We start from the raw sequence: 24,536 nt of genomic DNA on the forward strand, positions 1-24,536 counted from the left end.
TCTATGATCTTAACAGACTGTGGCTGATTATTTACAAAAACAGCCACTATTATTCCTTTTACTATTTCTATGTCCCTTTACAGTGTAACTTTGCAGCTCTTCTATCAAGAAATGGAGTATACTTGCATACCCCTTGAATCTGGACTGGTTGTGTGATGCAATGGTTAAAAGAATGCTGCAGAAATGATACTATCAGTTACAAGTCTTGACATCAAGAAATCTTGTGTGCTTCTGATTATTCTTGGAATCCTGAGCAGACCCTATGTGAAAGAGCCCAGACTCAAAGAGGATGAGAGAACACTTGGGCCCAGGTGGAGGCAGCCTGGTTGACTTGGCTGAGCATGTCCTAGACTAGCCAGGTCCCAGAGGACCCAGTAGCTGACCACAGATGTAAGTGCACCCAGGCAAGACCAGAAAAATAGCTCAGTTTAGCCCATTCCAAATTGACAGCCCACAGATTTGTCAACTAAATACATGGTTATTTGTTATTTTAATCCACTCAGATTTGGGATGGGCTTTTACACAGCAAAAGCTAATTGATACACAGACATTAACATATTTAGGTTGAATGAAAGAATATCATCAAAATGGAGAGAAAAATTTCTAAAGTTATTCTAGTTAGGAGGTAATATTCTATATCATTTTTTCTTCTATATCAATATAGCTTTTTTCCATACCAAATTCTAAATTTGAGGGCAAATATATATTTCAATTTTAATTTTAAATTTTTATTGTTTTGAATTTTACCTTTTTGTGAGGAAGATTGGCCCTGAGCTAACATCTGCTGCCAATCTTCCTCTTTCTGCTTGAGGAAGGTTGTCGCTAAGGTAACATCTGTGTGAATCTTCCTCTATTTTATGTGGGATGCTGCCACATCAAGGCTTGACAATCTGTGCTAGGTCTGCCCCCGGGATCTGAGCCTCTCAACCCTGGACCGCCGAAGCTGAATGTGGGAACTTAACCACTATGCCACCAGGCCAGCCCCTCAGTTTTAATTTTTCAAAGACTCCACTATAAAAGTAATAAAAAAGAACTATTCTTTATTATTTATTAATGACAAAAATGATTTAGCCACATTCTTTTACCATAAAAATTTTATATTTGACAATGTATAATTGAAATAATCTTAGTACTGTTTAAAAATAGCACTTGATATATTTTTGTAAGGATTAAACGATGTGTATTAGCCATAGAGATTACCTCCAAAATTTTGTTTATCACTTTGTGATTCAAATAACGTAAGTATTGTGCATTTGAAATTGCTTCACCTGTAGAAAACAATAAAATGCCAATAAATTATCAATCAAAACTCATAACAATAGAACACCTTACCTGCACAAGTATTTATGAGTGGCAGCAGAATTACCAGTTTCCATAGCAACCTCATTTCCACCTTCTAAGGTCAAAATTTCTCCCATACAATCAGCAGGAAAAATAATGTCTATCTTCCAGTCTGTATCTCAAGAGTCTGAAAGAAACAAAATTGTCATGAAATGACAAACATACAAACATGCATATTCTAAAATGTATATGAATTGTTGCATATTTATTCAATTTAATATTAAAATATATTATCCAAAATAAAGCAACCTAAAGGTATACTTTTACATATATGTATATTTTGTAAAGTTTCCATAATTTCAGTTCACAGCTCAGATATACATGTCATTTACTATGTAATTTGCTGTAGTAGTTAATGGGTTGGAATGCAATTTGATTGAATGTATTCCACATGGATTAAAACTTTCATTAGTATAATTTTAAGTTCGATTGTTTTTCAAATGTTAAAGAGGATTAAAAAAATATTAAACCAACTCCTGCAATTCTGTCAGCTTTTATTTTTGATTTTACACCATCAGGGAATAAGATAAAATATTGCTTTATTTTACATATATAAACTGATTTTATACATTTCATGGGTTTTCTAAGTGTTTTTATCAATATTGTCGAGAATATATTCATGGGGAACATTATCTTCCCTAACATTACTAGAACTAAAATTAATATTGTGCTGCAAAATTTCTGCAAGAAATCAATTTCTGCAAGAGTTATCTCTCACATAGGAGAAATACTTTTCCTATGGGGTTACATCATAATTTTCTCTAATTTATTTTGACATTTAAGCTTTTCAATGATAAATGAAATCAAGATAAAGTGTTTATTTGGCCTTTACTCTGAAAAAGAAATCTAATAAGAGGTTCATAAAACTCATAATCTCAAAAAAGTATGGAATAAACTCAGAATAAACTCACCTAGGTCACATTTGATAAAATTACTATATATCAAATGATAGCACTCTTTGGGAGCTTTTGATTTAGTGGAAATGTATTTTCTTGAAACTTCAAACTCCTTTTGGAAGCATGTGGATTTTAAGTGGAAAGCTAGTAAGTAATGAAATTATAATCATTCCCTGATGTATCTTCAAGTTTTAAAAATCTTTCATTTCTTTCTGCTACTAGTTATTTTAACTTATCTTTAACTTAAACCAAAAATGTTGACCATATTCAACTTTAAGCTTTTATAAATTTTAAATTAAACACTTTCAAATTTAACCAATGAATAAAAATCAACGGGAAAATAAACAATATTCAGGTTAATATGCTATATTGAGGTGATAAGACCCTTTCACAAATTCTCTCATATTTCACATCGTCTTACCATTCCCCTTGACACCACAGATTCTCAGCCTTTAACTCCTTACATTTAAATGAAATCATATTCTATATCCATTCATTCATTTATAATATTTCTCAAATATTTATTTATTTACTTATTTATATCCATTCTCTGCAAGACATTAGGTACTTAGGTGTTAGTGGTGAATCTAAAACCCTTCATTGCTACCCTTGAAGTTTTGCCATCTTATGAGAGAAACAGACATTTAACAAACCAGCAAAATCAAACACAGAAACACACACACACACACACATTGGTACATAGTTATAAGTGGTGATATATGCCTTGAAGAAAATATGATAATGCCTTAAAGAAAAAAGTGAGATCTATGAAGTGGAGTTCAAGTAGCATTTTTGTCTTGAGCCTTGATAGATGAGTAACTCTTAGCCAGGCAAAGAATGAATGTACCTGGGGTGGAGAGTGTAGGATTGTAGGGATTAAGATAGGTAAGAATGAGGAATGAGACTTGTCTAAGCAAAAGGGAGAGAGTAGGACAAGGTTCTGAGGCATTTTCAGAATTTGCATTTTCAAAGACCTAGGAAAGATCCAGTTTGATATTCAGGAGGACAGTGGCATGAGACAAGGCTGTAGAATGAAAAAGAGGCTCAATTTTGTCAGGCCTATAGACCATATTAAGAGTTTAGATGTTGTTCTTTCAAATTATAATTGAAGATTTTAAGCAGGACAGAATCAATTTAATTCACATCTTACGAACATCTCTGTAGCTGATGTGGAGAACGGGAGGAATGGAGTAAAAAGTGGAATTATACAGATAAATTGAGGTCACTTTCGTAGTCCAAGAAAAGGATGATAATGGTTTTGACTAGACTATTGACATGTAAGATAAAGAAAATTGGAACTCTAAATAGTCTTCCTGCTTCAAATCTCTTGTCCTTTCTGTTCATGTGCATATTACAACCAAAATTATCTTCCTAAAATAGTGATTTGAACCAATTACATCAGTATTCTAAAACCTTTGGTCACTCCCCAGTGCATAAACATCGAAAGTCTTTGGCATGGTATTCAAGTTCATATAAAATGAATTTCTAACTGTCCTTTTCCAACCAGATTGCTGAGTTAATACTTCCACTCTAGTCTCAAAGATGTACTCTCTATTAATTTTGCTCATGCATCGTACATTATCTCCATATGGATGCTATTTGACTTGCATAGAATTCTCCCTCAGAGTCTACATCCCCCTTAAAAATCATGTAATGGTAGGATGATCATCCATCCCTATTTTCCCTGGACAGTTTCTATTTATCCAAATGTCATGGTACAAGTAGTGACAGTACCACTTTTCCCCAAAAGTCTTAGTTTACAAGATGAATTATATGGTCAACTTATGTGATGGACATTCATAATTTTTTTCCAACCCAGCAATTCTGCCTCACACCTGTGATACAAGCTCTGTGACTTTCTTTTAAGGAACTATCTCCCTGTATAACTCGAGTGGGATTACCTCCACTTCCTAGCTCCATATAATTCAAGTGGGTTTGCCTCCACCTCGTAGCTCCAAAGCTGGGGATGTGACCAGGGTCTTGTCAATGAGAACTCTGTTCCCCTGGCTACAGTGTTTTGTAAAAGGATGGGCAAACCAATGGCTTAGACAGACCTAAGCCAAACCAAGGACAATCAAAGCCAGAATCTTTGTCGATATTATTAGGACAATTAAGTTGCTAAGATACAAATTTGTTGATTCGATGTAATATATTTCACAAGTATTGTCTTGAATACGTTCAGCCAATTTTGAAGACATGTCTAAAAACTCCCAATTCCTCTTGGCAGAGAGTTTGCTAAATCCCCACCCCAACTTCTTCCCTGATCAGGTTCTAACACTCCTGGGTTATAATGCACACAAATCAAATTTCCAGAGTCTGCAGATGCTAAACGCCCAGGAATGGACCCTTCTTCCTTGGGCTGCTGGAGTTATTCAAAACACCCAATCTCCTGGAAGCCCACAAAACCTAGCCAACCCTACCCCACTTGTCATATGTAAGCTGCTTCATACAGTCCTAGCTTGCTGTCATCCTGTCCCTGGCTATACTCCCTTGCATGACCCTTCTGTCACTTGGATCTGTGAGAAACAAGAGTTCTGCTTCATATATCCCAGTTTCATGCATCTGAATGTTACTGTGTTGTGTTCTACCATCCAAAGAACCTAAATCATACCTGATATTGTGAGATTATGAAACCCCCTGCCATGCTTAAAATAATCTAATATTTTGAAGAAAAAGACTAAACTTGGAATCTAGTGGTGTTGCTTCTACTGTTGTCTCTTCCTCCTAGCCAGCTGAGTAACGTTGGGTGATTCATTTACAGTTACATTGATTGTCAGTTTCCTCCTATGAAAATGGAAAGATTTGACCTGCACGTCACCTTTAATCACCTTCCAGCTCTAATATTCTAAGATTATTTGATTCAACCCAGTGTATAATTTCATAGTAAATATTGCCCTTTACCATCTGATTGCTTATCAACATTCTGTAATGAGGGCCAAGCCCAGGAGATGTTTTATTTGGCAATGCTCTATAAAGATAGCCTAAATAGCTAATATTTATGCATCAGTTGCCATTTGTAAAAGTTCCATTTGTAAAAGTTTAAATTGCCTGGGGAAGGAGAGTACTCTGGCTCAATGAGAACAATCCAGACAAGAAGAGTCTGGCTATTTACTCACAGCAAAATGGGGTCGAAATATTCAGCAAGTAAAATTTATGCTGGTCACTGATACGCAAAATAGCCACAAGAATTATTTCTAAGTTCCTAGAATCTTAAAGATTACTTGAGGCAAAATAAAGGAGCCAGTATATAAACTTAACTTAAAAGAATTTCCAGAACCTCTCAAGAAGTTTAAAAAATGCATCACTAGCACTTTATTTTAGATGAAGTCTATAGACCTTGCAATCTTTTAAATATCATTTTGGCCTGGAGAAGTAGATGTCTTGGTTCATGATTCAACTGCTAAGGTTATTGTTCTATTATTCCTGGACAAATTTTGTTCCCGAGAGACCATGGGTGCTTCCTTTTTCTCTCATGGAATTTCTCAACGCAACAGTAACAATTTCAAACACTTCAACAAAAGAACGTGTATAGCTCCGCAATCCCTTTCTTGCAAATCCAAAATATTTTTTTTAAAAAAGTCTTGTAAATTGGGTCACGCAATTCATTTGGTGGTATAACCTGTCTTGAACTGCTGTGAGATTGTTCAGTCCATTGTATCCAACTTAGTACGAATATATCTATGTTTTGCTGCTGAACCAGAAGTGCTGGTTGAGATAGAGCGGTAGCTCACTAGAAGTGTTGTCTAAACACATATGAATTTGTACCACGTTGCCTTTCTAAAGGCTAAAATAGGGATCAGCAAACTACAGGCTGCTGACCAAATTTGGTCCTCTGTTTTTGTAACTAAAGTTTCATCCGAACCCAGCATGCCTGTTTATTTATGCACTGTCTATGGCTGCTTTTGTGCTACAAAGGCAGGGTTGAATAGTTACACCAGAGACCATCTGGCCCTCAAAACTGAAAATATTTACTGTCTGGTCCTTTACAGATTTAGAGCTTCTGGAAGTTCTTTTGCTGATCCCTAGTCTAATACATTTGAATCTCTAAAATATATTTAGCTGTAAAGATTTCAGGTAGAGAATGTGGAACTGTATTTCTCTAACCCCATGTATACATACTCAGCAAGAACATCATGTGGTTAGCAGAAAAAACGGGCCCTTTATTTGGAAGTCGTCAGCCCTGGTGCTCCAGTGGTTAAAGTTCAGCACCCATGCCCCCACAGCCCGGGTCGTTTCCTGGTCGGGAAACTATATCACCGTCTGTTGGTTCTCATACTGTGGCAGCTGCACGTTGCTGTGATGCTGAAAGCTATGTCACCAGTATTTCAAATACCAGCAGGTGGACAGATTTAAGCAGAGCTTCCAGACTAAGACAGACTAAGAAGAAGAACTGGGTCACTGACTTCTGGGAAAATTGGCCATGAAAACCCCGTGAAGAGCAGTGGAGTGTTGTCTGATAAAGTACTGGAAGGTGAAAGGATGTCTCAAAAAGAACAAGCAGACTTCCACTCTGCTGCACACAGGGTCGCCAGGAGTCGGAATCCACTTGGCACTAACAACAAGTTTTGAAGTTGCTTCAGCTTGTGAGTGTCCTGCCTTAAAATAAACCTTTTGTACCATGTCTTGTCGACCAGTATTTGACCCCAGAAGGCAGAGAGAAGAATTCAGAAACAATTCCTGTGACAGTGAGGTTGTACCCAACACTAATTATTTTTTACGCCAGATAACACTAACAGTTTCTTTGTTTGTTTCAGAATTTTTCTGTTATTTTAGAAATGGAAAGCCATCATTCAATTTATCCCCTGGTCATAAAACCATCTGTCAGTCTATGAATGTGAAGCAATTGCTGGGAAACCAAGAATAATTAGGAAAGTCAAGTATTGGCTAGACTTCAGGCAGCAGGGTAATTCTGGGAGTTTGTTGCCAGATTTAACTGTGATATTCCCAACAGACATATGAGACAATGAGAGTTGTCAAAAGAGAGATGGTATCTCTATTCTTTACCTTTTACAAAAGAAGTTGCAAATTTCTTTGTATTGGGAACTAGGGACATTGGCTTCAATAAAAAAGTAGGGTGGATACGCATGCATAGCTCTGTAACAAGCCTTTGAAAGGGGTTCATAAAGGATTCTAGTTGAGACTCACCAAACATTACAGAGAATGCCTAAGATGACCTAACACATGACATTGAATGACACAAAGAAAACATGGGAAGTTATTCTTGTTCAGCCCTCTCAACCTGATACTCTTTAATATCTCTAGATACAACTATGTGACATCAGTTTGGGTGATGGAGAATTAAATTCCTTAATACATACTGTTCATAGAAATCTTCAGGTCAATCACAGATTATATCTATTTCTCACCCCTTTTGTACAATCTGAAATGATTTTCCCACTTTCATAGTAGGAAAAAGAAACTCGTACTAAATGGCTTTTGTGATTGCTTTAAATGTAGAGTAATAGAATGGCCAATGGAGGAATATTACTTAAAATATTGGCCAACTTCTCTCTCTTATTTGTTGCTTTAGCATAAAAGGAAACTATTGTTGAAGTGCATTACTCCTAATGGGCTTTATTCTTCCTCTACTTACAGAAACATTGCTTTGACATTAAGGAATTTCACATCAGAGATCAAGATCCATTTTCAGATGGCATGTTCATCATCAGAACAAATGTGCTCAGCACTAATTGCCCTTTTGTTGTTAATTGACTAATTAACTGCACCAGATAAATTAAAACTCCTTAATTAACTGCACCAGATAAATTAAAACTCCCAAATCCATTTTCTTCAGGTAACCCCACTGTTTTATTTCAGTGTGATAAAAATCCATGGCCAGACAGAGAAGAAAAGGCATAATAATTTCTACAATAGATTTCAAACCTCAGCATTCATGGAGTTATTTACTATCAAGCTAAATCAATAATAAATTAAAAAATGAAATATTTATGATCCAAAAAAATCTGGTTTGGACTAGGAAACCCCAATTGCCATTAAGTCAGGCAAAGTAGCAAGACAAATTGTCCCATCACAGTCTTTGTTTTCAGAATATAATGCTATCACTTATGATAATTGTTATGCCAGCTCTCAAAATAGGCAATCATAATAGATCATAGATTAGTAGAAAGATATAACACAGCGTGTTTAATGCAATCATAGAACAAGGATTACTTCTTTTCTTAGAGGAGGAATGATTACATGTTAAGTCGTTAACAGCATGAAATAAGTACAAATATATTTGTTTTGAAAATAGTTAGAATCATTTCAACAATTTCGTTATCAGAGCCACCAAGCTGTAGGACTTGGTCATCAATATAGTCTATATCACGTGCCTTCTGCTTGAGGCAACAGAGTCTTACTGAAAGAGACCACTGTGAGGCACTGGTTTTCTAACTACTGAAAAATAATATTTTCAATGAATTTCAGAATTGAAGGAAAATTATATAGATAATATAGGTGAGCCCTTTACTTTCATAGATGAGGAGACTGAGGCCCATAGGAGGTAAATATTTATCCCAGTTCAGTTCATGGACCTGAGACTTGAAGGCAGGTCCATGAGAGAGGGCCCTCCCTTCCTGATCTGTGACACTAACACGTCACTTCAGCATAGAGTTCGTCTCTGTGAGCCTATTTTCCCAACTGTAAAACACAGGCAGCTGTGTCTCACTGAAACGCTCTCAGGTTTTATGTTAATCAGAATAACAGAATGCACAGTAGGTGATACTACACTACAGAGAATTTGTAATGTTGACTCTCCACTCCTAAAGAGGTGACAAGAAATACTTGTTGTGCAGGCATATCAAAGTTTATGAAACTACTACAGAAAAGGAGAATAGAACTTGACATAGTACTGTCTCAGAAGGAGAAGTTATGGATGATATTTATAGGATTTTATGGCCCAAGCAGAGAGATTTTAACATTCTTGTTGCAAAATGAGGAACTGAGGAGGACTGGGCAGAGTTTATGACATAACAACTTTCGATTGATGGGCACTCTGGACATAGGTCTTGATGTTGGTCTTGAAATGTAAGTTTTATCCTCTAGAAGCGAACATTTCCTGAAGCAAATAACTAAATTATTTTTGCTTTCTGTGCCATTTAACACAGGGATAGGAAATTACGCCAATTTCACTTCTCAGTGATGAATTGAATAACAGAATGGATGGACTACCAACCAACTGCTAAAGCAGAAGTTGAGAAACTTTCTCTGTAAGGGACTAGATAGCAAATATTTTCAGTTTTATGGATCATTTGGCCTCTGTTGCCACTACTAAACTGGACAGTTGTAGCACAAAAGCACACATACATAAAATCTTAACAAATGGGAGTAGTTGTGTTCTAATAAAACTTTATTTAAAAAAACACAATCAAGGATAGAGTTTAACCCAAGGCCACAGTTTTCCAACCTCTGGCTAAAGAATGGCAGGGAGAGAAGTTTCTAGTGGTGAGTTCTCAGTCCAAGCCTGCTGAATATTTGATTAACCTCTGGAATAACAGAAAGCTGGGAGGGATAGTGAGTATATCAGATAGCAAAATTCAGAAACTTCTGGATTAAAAAGAATGACGTATATGTATACATTTACCCCCTTCTTAATCAGGATATTTCTGAATTTTACTACTGATATATGTCTTGTATATATTCCAAATTTAAAACAAATCTAAATAGGAATATTCATACCAAGATTGTATTAAAACAAATATGTGCACAAAACATTTTTCTGTTTTGTTTTGGAGGAAGTACAAATAGACTTACCTGGAAGTATTAGAGTAGTAGTGTAAAAAAAAAAATCTTTACCTCTATGTGCCTAAGAAAAAATAGTCAGACTGTGGGAAAATTTTCTTTTTTCCTGCTTTGCTACATTTTTCGGATTAAAGAAAAACAAAAGAAAACAGATCAGTATAGGCTGAAGCAGTAGCTAAATCTCGTAAGATGTTATATAATAAGAATATTATAAGTATTCTAAAAATTGATCTACTTGTTTAGAATACGAGCGGGGTGGGGAAAAGTGACTTTACATCAATTCAATTTAAAAAAAAATACATGGGGTAATTCCAGGCCAACATGCAATATTTGCTTATCTTTTAACATAATTGCCAAAAATCTGATGTAACCAAGGTTGCATTAACAAAAGTATAGTGGCCAAAACAAGGGAGGCGGTATTTCCATCTTAACCTGCACTTGTGTAACCACACGAGGGACTGTAGTCTCTTGTGAACATCATGGTTTAAGAGGAATTTTTACAAACTGAAACTCTCTTCTGGGAAACAGGTTGAAGATGATGAAGTGGCTGGGAGCTTATGAGAGTCAGTGGAAAGAAATGAATATGTTTAGCCTGGGGAAGAAAGGATTTAGCAGGCAGAGGAGGACCATCTTCAAATATTTGAAGGGCTGTCTTGTGGAAGAAGGATTAGACTTATTATTTGTGTCTCAGGAGAGCGGAACTGGGACCAATGGGTAGACATCTCAGGGCAGCAAATTTCAGCTTAATATCAGCCCAGAGCATTTTAACAAGTAGAATTGTTTAGCCAGTGGTTAAGTGCACCGGCTTTGAAACCTAGACAGTCTGGGTTTCTGTCTCAAACCTACAAATACTTAATCACTTTGTGACTTTAGAGAAAGGAAAATAGGCTTTCCGAGCCTCAGTTTTATGATTACAATGCAAAAAGCACTACCTACTGCATGAGGTTTATTCAAGGATTTGGTGAGATTTTGCATACAAAGAATAACAGTGAAATGGTTTCTCCATGAGATACCAAGTTCTTTGATGAGGAGTCTAGAAGGAGCAGCTCGATGACAGCTTTTCTGGGATATTATAGAGGGCATTTCCACATCAAGTAGAAGGTTAAACTACATGACCTCTTCAGCCCTTCTAAACTTGTAGCTTTTCTTTTCTATGTAAGAGCAGGAAGCCAGAAATCCTCTGTATCAAAGGTCATTAGATGGTGATCCAAAAGCTATATTCCTCTAGCAGAGTGTTTAAAAATGGGAAACCCATATAAAAGTGAACATTCTGCTTTCTCTTTAAATATCTGAAGAGTTGGCATCACTGAATCCACATTTCCACACTGTAACAACACAACAAAAAGGCATTAACAACAAGCATCAGGAGTGCTTGGCTCTTCAACATCCTTTGCCTTAGTCTGGGAGACCCCGATGCTCTAATCTTCAGCCCACCTCACTCTTTCATATCACCTGCCTGGTCTCTGAAGGCAGCGGACTTGCGATCTCTGCCCTACACAAGCTAGGCAGGAGAGCTGGAAGCAGAGTCCTTTCAGACTGTATGACAGGATAGAAAAATAGGAGGAGGGAGAGAAAGAATGGGATACCCAGAGGCTGGCTGAAAGAGAAGATAAGAATAAGAGTAATAATACAATTTTTTGAATACTGACCAGGTACCAGGCTCCATGCCGAGGACTGTATGCATATTGTTTCATGTAATCTTCACGGCAGTCCCATAAGGTGTGTAAAAAGATTGCTCTCATTTTACAGGTGAGGGTACCGAAGCCGGAAGGGGTAGGTAATTGGACAGAGTGTGACCAGCTGATAAGTGGCCAGAAAGTGGAATCCTGAACCTGAGCTTTCACCACAATGGCCAATCTTACAGACTTTACAATTTTACCCATAGCTGGCCCTGGGAGTTTCAGTTCAAATTTCATTCTGTTGGAAAAGAAACAGGTCTCCCTATTAGACTTGCAAATGGAAGATTCCTCCTTCCATGGGAATAACGCGAACTGTTATGAAGCTGTATGGCACTACCCAAGAGTTCCCACAGTGTGCTTTTTGCGTTTTGAAAAAATTAGCATTCAGTCAAACACTACAAGTTAAATAAGTGAACACGTTCCTTTCTCTCAAGATTTCTCAGTGTCTGTTCTATTCTAAAGTACGTTATAAAACTTGAAGAGAAGGGTACATTACATACTGTTCTCAGACGTCCACGATCCAGAGATTCTGTTTTCGGCAGTGCTTTTCCTAGGGGAACGTTCCACAGAACACACTTTGGGGAAACTTGATCCAGGGAAAAGAGCTCTGGACCAGGAATTCAAAGATCTCAATGTCCCAACTCTGCCAATAGCTAGTGACGTGATCTGAGCAAGTCTCGTAACCTGTTCTTAGATTGCTCACAGTAAATATTGGGGCAGTAATACCTACTGACTTCTCCAAATTTTTGTAGGGATCAACTAAATCAGGGATTTGAAAGAGCTCTCTAATTTGGAAAAAGCCCAAGATATAGATAAGGAATTAAATTACTAAAGTTTTTCTCTCATGCATAACTGATCGGGAAAATTGGCTAGATTTTAATCACTTTCATGCCAATCAGTGATTTTCTGACCACACATAATAGCGTATCTTCTTTCTTTAATGCATAGGTGTGTGAATTTTCTGACTTAGCTGGAAAAGAATTATTAAAAGAATATCTCTATTTTCTTGTGACCACGAATACAATAAACTATGGAATTGTAAGCTCTCTGCTGAGAAAGAACACGCTTTCTTTCAAGGCTATCCTTTAAGAAAGGAAAGGGGAAAAAATAGTGAGTGCTCACAGCAGGATATACACTGATTCCATTCTGTTCCCTTTGGCTAAAGTTCACGGTCCTCGGCCCCTGGACAATTGGACCTTTTGCCTTGTCTTCCATCAACCTGTCCCCTGATATGTGCTCCCATTGGCAGTCCTGACCTCGCAGAAATAGAAGTCGCCTCAGGAGGAAAAAGCAGTTGCCTGTCAACATTGTTGCTGCAAAACTCTGGGAAATTCCTCAGCTATTGAGAGGCTAGAATTTTGCAAATAATAAAAATAAAAAGAAGAGAAAAAAATAACTCATTTGGGAAGAGGGAATGCCACTTCACCTCAGTCTTTTAAGTGCCCCATTCCTTGGCTTTTTCATATTGCAGAAATGCAGATCAGACTTCTTCTCTGAGGATTTGTTATTCTTCCCAAATATGTGGGCCCTGAGAGGACAGATGCTATGGCATGGGGCATGGGGGAGCCACCTCATTTCCCAGCCCTTTGCACATTCTACCTCCTTTGGAGATGGCATTTGCTGGCAAAAATCAGCAGCTGACGGGGTGAGACACTTCCTGATGGGCAGGCTATTAAAATCTTATGTTGGATTTCCTTCGCTTTCTGTCTGCTTTCTGCCCTCTTACCAACAGGGCTTCTCTGCCATCCAATACCTGGAATTCTTGTTCATATACATAGTGCTCCACCTTTGGAAATTGATCTATAGTGTGAAAGGTGCTTTCTCAAATAAAATGTCTCATTTTGATTTTTCAAACTAAGAAGAAAAAGTGAGGCTCAGAGGTATTGACTAACTCTCCTATAACCACATAGGATAGAGCTTTTAAAAACGTTGTTTATAGTTTGCACCATCTAAACAGTGGGGAGGGAATAACGGGAGGATGTGACTCCCACTTAGAGGGAAGGAGCAGTGCCTTCTGCAGGTTCCCCAAGGGCAGACTGGCCTCTGAAAAGAACACTGGATCAGGCATCCAAAGGGATCAGAGACAGTCCATCACTGCCTGCCACCAGTGACATAATTTGAGTGAATCTGGCCACATTTTTGGTTCCCCAAATTCTATATTGAGATGGGAGAGCAGGCAATTCAACAGAGACAAGTAGGAGGCAGGCTTCAGGGTAATGTAACACTACTTCAGGTATTAGGCCAATAGCACATAGATTGTATGTGGCCAAGCTGAACCTTGTACCCAGATCTGTGGATTTCAAGACTAGGGCCCTTCCGATACTATATACGGGAAGTGCAGGATTGTTGTTAGCTATCTGGATAGATGTACTTGGAATCGCTCTGAAAAAAAAAATATTAATTAACTTCCAGCACAGGAGGCAGTTTGAATGTGAAGGTAGTTCTGGGAAAATGTCTAGGGAGGGGGCACTGTAGTGAGACTACGGGAAGAGTATTGCTTTGTGAACTGCCTCTCTGCCAGTCTTGATGGCTGCCTATTAGAGTAAGCGGATCTGTGGAAGGAAGGAGAGCACCAGAGGTCAGCCACGTTAGTAGTTCCCTTTCTCCACATGATATAAACAAAAGGCTATAATTCTGGGGCATGGCTCCCAACCTGATCCAGCAGTTCATTTTGCATATAGGTAGATGCCCACTACTACCAGAGCTCTGATGTCCAAGGCAGCATTTGTTCTGTCACTTCACCCACATCTGAAGGGAAATGGAAAGGAAAATAGAGTCATTGAGTCAGTGGCTCTGTGAGCTCCTAAGAGGAGACAGTAGTAACTGAGAGTCCATGCTCTGTAACCAAGCTGCCCTGTTTTAATCCAGCCTCTGCCTCTCACTAGGTAAGAAAGTTAATACAGGTTGTTGAACTCTCATGTGCCTTAGTTCTCTCATCAATAAAATGGGAATAATAATAGCAGCCACCACCCAAGTTTGAGGTGAGGGTAAGTTAATTCGTATCATATGCTTAAAACAGCATCTCACATGAACACAGGGCTCAATAAATAATAGCTGCTATTATGATTGTCATCAGTATTAGTAAGTACAAAACAATCAAATTTAAAAGATCAAGTAATTTTCAAGGATGCCTCTGTCTTTGATTATGTTGGTCCGTGTTCCTGGAATTCTCTAATTTTAGCATTCTGCCAAGATTTGATGACTTTTATTCCATGAAGATTTTTATTATACCTTCACTTAGAAATGCTTTCACTTTCCTTTCAACTTCTAATCAATGTATCTTTAATGAAGAAATGAATGAAATATTTAAGATATATCTACTTTTTCGTGATATATTTTGCATGGTCTATTCTTCCCGATTGTGTGTGTGTGTGTGTGTGTGTGTGTCCTCATACACTGGACAGATTTCGTTACATTAATTCACTGAGTGAATAGGTGGTTGGTTACTGCTTATGAGTGACTTAACTATATTTCGGGGATGTTATGGAAAAAGCCATCTGGAAGCAGTAATAATTTTGAGAGTCATTGTTGTTTTTGTTATCTTGATAGAATTTAGTACAATCTCCTTGAAAGGTGATTCACTAAAACTTTTAAATAAGAGGAATGAAGAGAAGTAAGGAGGCTTAACCTGGACTCCCTGCCTTCAAGTGACTATTATCCAAACAGTCTAGAATAAGCAAATAGGTGAGAGAGTAATTATTTTTTGCACTAAAGTGACTCCAGGCAAAGACGATATCACCCACTCCTCTTCAAATCTTCTTTAACCTCCATGCCTGGTGCGTCATCAAGGGGACAACCAATCTTTAGGCTTCCAGAAGAGGTGCACATCTGGAAAAGGGCAATGATTTTGGATTCTGCACCTGAATCTCCAATGGCTTGAACTTGGCCCCCCAAGTGTGAAGTGGTACCAGGGCACAACACATTTTTGGCTTATCGGTTGCAAACAGATTTTAAAAAGCTGTGAGTTTGAAAATGTATTGATCATGTTACCAGATGTTATTCAGAGCTTTTAGAGTAAAAGAAATATAAGCACAGCTGCATATTTCAGAAGTTTCAGAACCAACTTGCTTGTCAATTCCCAGAACATATTAGTTTTTCAGGGATTATACACATACAAATAAACCAAATGCATATCGAAAAGCTCATACATCTTTTTTTCCCAAATCACTTTCCTTCACACTATCTGACATAAACTCCCTGATGTCCTGGCCAGAGCAGTATTTTTGGCACAATATTGTTCCTGATTTCTCTATTGCCTCCCGGGGACCTGCCTTTCAAACAGCTAATGTGAATTTTCTCATGAATGCCAATGATATACGGCTACATTTTCCTTCGAACTTTTCGTCCCTTAGGCACTCTAAGTACTCTGTGACTACTTCTGAGATATCCATAGCTAGATGAATAGCAATTACTTGTAATAGAAGGTAGAAAAAGCAAAGGGCATTTTTATTGTTTCTGGGAAGATTTAACTACATTGATACAGCATTTACTGAAAATCCCCATCACCCCCAGAGTATGATGAATGGTCACCTCCATCTCAGCTCTGTCCCAGGAGGTTCATGGGTGCAAAGTGCCCTAGGTCTTCCTTGCCACACAGAGAAGTTTGTCTCCATTCATTCTCACATGTTAACTTCACTGGAGTTTAGCGAGCAGTGAACACTTCATTCGCTCCCAATTCAATCAAAACAAAGGTTTGATTTGCTTGCCTGTCTTCTGGGGCTACTCTCCCTTCCCTGAACACCCATGCTCCCATTAACTCAAGGAGAACAACCCCCTAAGCAGCCTTGGATTAGACTCTGAAGGACTAATTGTTGCTTTGGAAACTTGCACACAGCTTCTGCCATCAACATCAAGAACTTCCCTTTGTGTACCCCAGATCCTAGAGCAGAACTGAGGATAAGACATGACCATCAGACTTTACGTGACTACTGGCTCATAATTCACACTCTACCTACTTCTGAGCTCAAGGGCTGAATTTCTAGGAGGCACATCCTAGTGCCCACCTCCCCTTCAGATCTACCATTTGCAGGTATAATATCAAGACATCAACTCCTGCCAAGTGTCAAGAACTTTTATCACATGGGAGATATCAGAGCTGGCCTTAGCAGGGTCTGCCTCTTATGTTAATGGACCAACCTCCCAGGTGAGAAAAAGACTTGTCAGTTCCTTTGCTTTCTTTGTATTCTATGATTTCAACTTTATAATTTACATTCAAAGAATCTCTTGAGACAAAGTAAAATAAAAAGTTCCACCTTAATTAAGGAAGGACTCACTGTCCCCAACTCTTCACTGAGTTCCATTTGTAACAGCTGTTATAAACCAACTTAGAGAAAGATTAAATGATTTGTGTGTTGACACAGAGAAGCAGAGGCTTACTTGTATGTCTGTGTATCTTTTCATGCAGGGTGGACTAATTTATTTATCAAACATTATTTTCTTGTTCTGGGTTCCTCCCAAAGTAGACTGTGAGGCAAGGACTTGAATGCAAGAAATTTAGTGGGCAGATGGTCCCAAGAAACACCAAAAGGGAAGTGGGTTACTCAACAGAACGAAGCCAATGAAGGTTTGTTGTCAGGCCAGTTATCAGTGTGGTCAACTGGATCTCAGTCTCTCTGCAGAGCACTGGGTACAGAACAACGTTTAGTTATCCCAACTGAGGGGCACAGAAGAAGGCTATTTATTTATCAATTCCCCATCCATTACTGATTGAGGGTGGCTTCTTGGAGCATTAGCTATCAGGCAATTTTAGTTTGTCTTGCATGGAGGAAAGCATGTTTCCAGCAAGCAGAGATAGGTTTTTACAGTTTTGGCTAGTCATCAGGGTTGTAGTGGTGAATCTTGGGCATGGTTATGGGGGTGGGACATTCATTGAGAGCATGAACAACATCGCCTACAATTATTAAACCTCTGCCGTCTGTTAGACGTAGGGTTAGATATTAGCCTTGAAATGCAGTCAGTGCTTTTTATAAAGATTGGACTTCAGCGAAGATTTTTATTACTAGCATATCAAGATTATTGCTACTAATGAATCTTCTTGTTCTGCAATTGGCTTTTTCATTAAGTAAAGAGAAGATAGAGAAGACAGGACTTTTAATAAATTAAGTCACACTAAAAATTAAGGTTTGGTCTTTCAAACCAATTTTTAAATTCCGCATTAAGGAAACATATCTATATCTACCTATACACGTGTGTATGTATATATTCAAAAGTATTTAGTATTTAATAAATGTAATGATGAAAAGTTAAAGAAAGAAAACAAAAGTTACTTTATACAAATGAATACTGCCTGATGCAAATAGTTTTTAAGAGTGTGACCTGGGACTTTAAATCAGTAACTATTGATAAATACATAGAAACTCAAGTCTAAAACCAATTCATATACACAACATTCAAGTTATTGTATATATGCCTCCAGCAGCCGCCGTGGAGAGAGTGTTGTATGTACCAACATTGATGCTGCAAAGTTGCTGGAGTTAAAAAAAGCATCTTATATTTACATAGCATTTTGACTATTAGATTGCATTTCACAATAATGTTTTTATTTAAACTTCACAAATATATGTGAGTAAAGTATTAGTCACATTTTACAAAAAATGGTAAGTGACAGTGCAAAATGTCAGGTGATTTGTGATAGGTCACAAAACTAGGAAAAGTTGAAGCCACAAATCAGCCCAAACCTTTTTCCAACTTGTACCTACATGCATGAAAACCATCCAATTCCAGGTACTATTTCACTTGCAGCTGCAGCTCTTGGTCAGAACAACAGAACAAAATTTCCTGAGTTTCCTGGGATTGGAGGGTTTCTTGGGATGCAATACTGTGAGTTCTATAATCAGGACCATCCCATGCAAACAGGGAGTTAGGCCCTCTAACTGGCGCTTAACATATGCATATACTTTTGGAAGCATGTGCTGAAGTCACTGGCACTCATACTGCTCTGCAGATGTCCCTCAAGTTACAATTCTATAATAGCACATTGATGATCTCTTAAGGTTGATGATATTCTACTACTCTGTTTTTTAAACTACTCCATTTTTTCCTAAGTGGTTACCAGGAGCAGCATTAGCTACATTAGTATTCTAATATCCTTCTTGGAATATATTTTACTCACTTTTTGCTTTATCCACTTACATAAATAGTAAAAAGAAAACCACACAAATAAAAGAAGGCATATACCTAGTTGTCCCAAATTGAAATGAAGATTAGACGAGATAAGAAATAGAAAAACTACCTATCCAATAGCTTTATGGAACTTAATAGTACTCAGAAAGCTTGAATTATTAAAAGTCCAATATCTTTCAATTCATAATTTGAATATATTTGGATTGCTAAAGGGAAAATCAGAGTTCTAATGTTGCCGTTTGTTTGATTAAAACTTTAGAAACAGTCACCATAGGCATGTTGTTCTGTAGTAATATGTGCATCTGTAGGAGGCTGTTGACATTCAGAAGGAAAATTAATCATGTGAACAGGTAGTGACTTTATCTCCCCAAAACCAGTACAGCTAATTTCCTCAATTCTAAACTTAATTATTCCATCCCTTGATGCTTCTCCAGGATAATCATTCATCTACGCACCTGAGTTGTGGTGTAGGTACTGTCTACAACTTTCTGTGTAATTTTAGGAATATACTTTGTTTATTTGAAGGTCAGTTCTTTATCTGATAAATTGTGGAATGGGGAGGCAGTTGGACTTTATGACCTCCAAATCACCCAGAGGATGAATTAAAGATGTTGACCTGATGACAAAGAACACTACAGTTGTTCCTAGACTAATGGAGGAGAACAGGGTGGGGGCGCGGGGGGAGGCACTCTGTATCTTGGCCTAACATGTCATCCTGGTCACTTCGGGGTGTCATCATGTGGGGGTTAATGCAACAAAGTAAGCAGTATGTAACAAAATGTCAAAAAGACGTGTACGGTGCATAAATTGAAGGCGGTGGTCTGAAAAATTATGTTCTGAGATGAGAGAAAGAGAGAGAACAATTTCAAAAGGATGAGGTAATTGATTTAGATAGGGCTGTCTCTCGACAATTCAACCAATAAATAGATTAAAATAACTCAAGGTAGGATACAGAAGTAGCTAAAGGGGAACCAATTATGTAAAGCTGGATAGCACATACTTAATTTAGAATATTTCTTGTAGACAGCCATTTCGTGCAACAAAACTTTGAATCTCTGGGCCCTGAAGTTGGTGCCCACTCAATTTTAAAGACATATCCTTTGCTTTATATCTCTCATAGTTCTTTTTTCTTGAACAATCTATATTTTATGTATATATACACTTGCACAAAATTGAATGGCTGTATTAGATATTGAAGTTTCGCATACTGAGGATCTCACTTCAGCTATTGTGTTAGCCTAATGGAAGGCCCTAAAAAATTCTGAAAAAATAGAATAGACCTTCTAGTTATATGTTAGATTATCTTTCCCCGTGGGCAGGAATTTAATCAATAAAATATATTTAATACTGAGAATATTTGATATCAAAGTAACAGATTAAAAAGTGAAAACTTCAATCAACCTATTATTTTTGTATGCAAGACATGAATCTAGTTTATTGACTTCCCAGATTTCCTCTGGTTGTGTCGGCTGAATCAAATTATTGCTTAGTGTTCTTTAGCCATGGACCTAATTGAATCTCAAGATTATAAGGGAATAAAATATAGTCACTTAGGGAGGTCTATGTGCTTACATATATTTTTGACAGTAGATATTAGAACAGATAAATTTGACTTATAAATTTTAGAACTAAAAGAATTAATGTAATTGAAAATGGATTTAGTTTACAATATGCACAGTATCAATCTTATGGAATTTTCTTCCTGGTTTCATTATATAGTAATATTGTTGGTATATAATAGGAACACATATAAAGTTGTGATATCCAAAGAAATTAATTTTATTGTTTTGTAGTTGCTGTATAATTATGATCAAACTGTGCTAGGATATGTATTTTAAGCAACCATATTTCCATACCCCTTAGTAAAGGAAAATAGGCATTTTTAACTTTTCTATTTTATTTCAAATACATAAATAGATGCTTTTAAAAAGTATGTGTAAAGTATATATAGTTATATAAAATATATGAAAAGTATATACTTTTATATAATTTATATTATATATACATATCTGTTTGAATAATGTATATATAAATATGTATAATTTAGGATGCTTAGTTTATACATATAATACATATATTTTATATATATGTATTTTATACATATATATATATACATATACACAAAATCTGGGATGATTAATGCACCAGTTATGTGGTGATGACAGATAACCAGGAGATAAGAGGATTCAGGAACAATGGGAAAGGTGCTAACTTTCCAGATGACTTTCTCTCTATCCTTGCTTTGCTCATGTGGGAAGTTTGTAGCTGGCCTTGGGAGAAGGAGGCATGTGGAAGAGACACAGGAAGAAGCTCTAAATGTAAAGATTATGCAATCTTTTTGAAAGCCTTGGAAAGCCTTTCTGGCTTGACCCAGGGCATTTCTTTCAGTTCATAAAATGTGGTATCTGCAACCAAAAAAATATCTTATGTAACAACTATTGATTGATGACCTACTACAAGCTCTTTGTGTCAGTGATAAAAAATTGAACAAGGCAAACATGGTCCCTACCCTCCTGAAGCTTTTATTCTAAAGGTAGTGGTGTCAGAGACAATAGGAAAATAGACAGAGTCACAGTAAATAAAGATTCTGATAAATACGAAGAAAGAAATAAATGGAATAATAAAAGACTGTGACCTGGGGTGTAATGAGATGGGGGAGTCATTGTTGCTACTTTAGATAAACTAATTAGGGAAGATGAAATCTCTGAAAATCTTTCCAGCTAAGTGGACTCTTATCTTACTACATGATCAGACAAAAGTGAGGAATAAGTCTGAGGATCAGATTCATCTTAACAAGCATCTATAATTAGCATACATTCATATACATGCACATGATTTTTTTTTTTTACTACCAAGTACCGATTTAACTTTCTCCACAATTTTCCATATTGCAGATGAGAAAATGGAAGCTCGGAAGCCTGCAAGCAAAATAAGCTAATGAAATCTGAAACTTTTCCAAACAATTATCAATTTAAATAGTTAGACAAACATATGAGGAAGACAAAAATACTCTGAGGAACATAACATCGATTTAGAAGATTGGTAGGCCTTAGAGAATTCCTACGATTCTAGAGGTTTTGGAGTGTAGCTAATGGTAAAAGGAGATATTAGAATTTGAAAAATGCTATGAAATATGAAAGCAAACAAACTGAAAAACTACAATCCCCAAAAGGCAGAACGCATCCAGCTCGCCGTAATAACATGATGTTGGTTTTTGTCTTAAATCTTTTCTCCTAAGATGATATCATCTCAGCGTTTTAGGGCTTGTCAAATAACCATTAGGAAATATTATCAGTACTTTGATTAGCTTAAGTGGAAAAGTAGGCTTTGATTTATAGAAATTCACATCAGAGCCAACTCTTACTTGAAACACTTCTAGTCCATAAAGCAACACTGAAACTTGAAGCATCTTGCTGACACACTATGACTTATTTTTTAATATTTGCAAAGGGCAATAAGTAAGAATGAGTTCTTATATCATTTTACAAGCTGGATGGCTGGTTAGCAGTCATTTTTATTCTGACCTGGTTTGAACTTGCACAATACTCACATTGCCTCTGGCATTTCACTGTGTGCAGATTACATTTTGTTTCTTTCTCCAGCAAGTGGACAGTGCCTGGGAAAACCAGAAATTCCTAGAAAACCATGCCCTAAGCCTATTTAAAAGGCTGAGATGAACTGCTTTCTTTTGCCCCAAATTCCACTTTCAAATCTTGCTTGTATATGTGATAATTTATTCAAGAATGCACCCTAAACATTAGTGCTGTAAAACTCTGGGTCCCTGTATCTTTGCACAGACACTGGATCAACCATTTGATAATTTTTAAAAACCAAATGTGGGCCAGCCCCAGTCGCCTAGTGGTTAAGTTCGTTGCACTCTGCCTCAGTGGCCTGTGTTTGGTTCTGGGGTGTGGACCTACACTACTTGTCTGTCAGTGTCCATGCTGTGGTGGTGGTTTGCTCACTTGCAAAAAAGGGAAGATTGGGAGCAAATGTTAGCTCAGGGCTAATCTTCTTCATCAAAAATAAAAAATAATAAAAAAATTTAAATGCATTAACAGTCAATTAAGGGTAGGGCAGAATAACAAAGATTTAGATAACTAAAATAAAAATATTTTAACTGGTATTTCTGTTCCACAGACATATCTGAGGTGCACACACAGAAAAAATTTACTTACATTTCTTAACTATAACATTTCCTGAATGTTACAGATAAAAAAGAGTTTAGGCTGATTCATTCATTTATTTTTGTGTTCATTCTAAAATTTAAAAAAAAAACCCACAAGAAAACAAATTACTGCATAAATGGCAAAGACCCAGGTCTTGAAGCTACGATAGTGAGCAAATAGTGGGTATAATCCTCTAAGACCTGATAGACATTAACATGTGATTTTAATAAACTCTGATAAATGCTATGACATAAGCATTGGGGGGAAATACTGCAAAAGTGCCTCGCTTAGTCTACAGAGAATCAGAAAACCTTCCTAGAGCAAATAACTGAGAACTAAAGAATGGATAGAAGTAAAATCTAGTGATGATGCTGGAGAGTGAGGAGGGGGAAAGGATGTTCTGATCAGAGGGAAGTACATGTGTAGAGGATAAAAGCAAAAGATAATTTGGCTGATGGAAGAAACTAAGCCAGGTTCAGTATGGCTAGAGCATGAAAAGAAGGTAGGAGAGGGTAGGGTGTTTTGAGGAGGCTGAGGGAAGAGTCCAGATGACAAGTTAGAGAAAGAATGGTGGCCTACACTAGAGGAATGTTGGCAGGGTTGGTATAATTCAAAATTTGTCAACCTGGGTAATATTGATACTTTGAATTGTTAATCAATTATTGTTGGGGGGAAGGGGAGCTGTCCTGTCCATTGGAGACTATTTAGTAACATCTTGGTTTCCACACACCAGATCCCAGTACCACCCTCCTCCAGTTGAGATAATCAATAATATCTCGACATTGTCAAATGTCTGTCTAGGGGGGCAAAATCACCACTGATGCAACAGCACATTAAAAGGATTATGCATCATGACCAACTGAGATTTATCACAGGAATACAAGGATTGTTCAACAAAACAAAATCAATCAATGGAATACATCACATTAATAGACTGAAGGTAAAAAAGATTATTTTAATTGATGTGCAAAAAAGGATTTGACAAAATCCAGCACTCTTTCATGAAAAAAAATTTAGAAAACTAGAAATAGAAAGAAACTTCCTCAAAATGATAAAGAGCATTTGAGAAAAACCTATAGCTAATATCATACCGAATGGTGAAAGACTGAAAGCTTTCCCCCTAGGATCAGAAACAAGACATGGATGTCCCCCTTCACCATTGCTTTTCAGTATTGTACTGGAAGTTCTAAGCAAAGTAATTAGCAAGAAAACAAAATGAAAGCCATCCAAACTGAGAAGGAAAAAAAAAATAAAACCATCTCTATTTGCAGATGGCATGATTCTATATACAGAAAATTCCAAAGAATCCTAAAAGAAGCTAAATCCTAATAAAGCTAATAAATGAATTAAGCAAAGTTGCAGAGTACATGATCAACATACAAAAATCATTGTGTTCCTATATATCAGAAATTAATGATCTGAAAAGTACATTAAGAAAACTATTCCATTTATAATAGCATTCAAAAGCGAAAAATACCTATGAATAAATTTTACCAAAGAAGCAAAAGACTCGTATGGTGAGAACTACAAAACACTGATAAAAGAAATTAAGAAAGAACTAAATAAATGAAAAAACATCACATGTCCAT

The 24,536-nt window shown here is 36.9% G+C and overlaps 1 protein-coding gene across 1 annotated transcript in view; it reads right to left on the reverse strand.

Annotated features, from left to right (window-relative positions):
• The window catches only part of CNTN6 (contactin 6), a 295,689-nt gene that overhangs the window by 242,179 nt on the left and 28,974 nt on the right, over positions 1-24,536 (reverse strand). The window contains exon 2 of the mRNA XM_046683997.1: positions 1,333-1,468. Within this exon, the coding sequence (XP_046539953.1) occupies positions 1,333-1,387 (55 nt within the window). The 5' untranslated portion in view covers positions 1,388-1,468. The remainder of the gene's footprint in view (positions 1-1,332; positions 1,469-24,536) is intronic.

Source organism: Equus quagga, chromosome 1 (genome assembly GCF_021613505.1).
Source record: "Equus quagga isolate Etosha38 chromosome 1, UCLA_HA_Equagga_1.0, whole genome shotgun sequence".
NCBI lineage: Eukaryota > Metazoa > Chordata > Mammalia > Perissodactyla > Equidae > Equus > Equus quagga.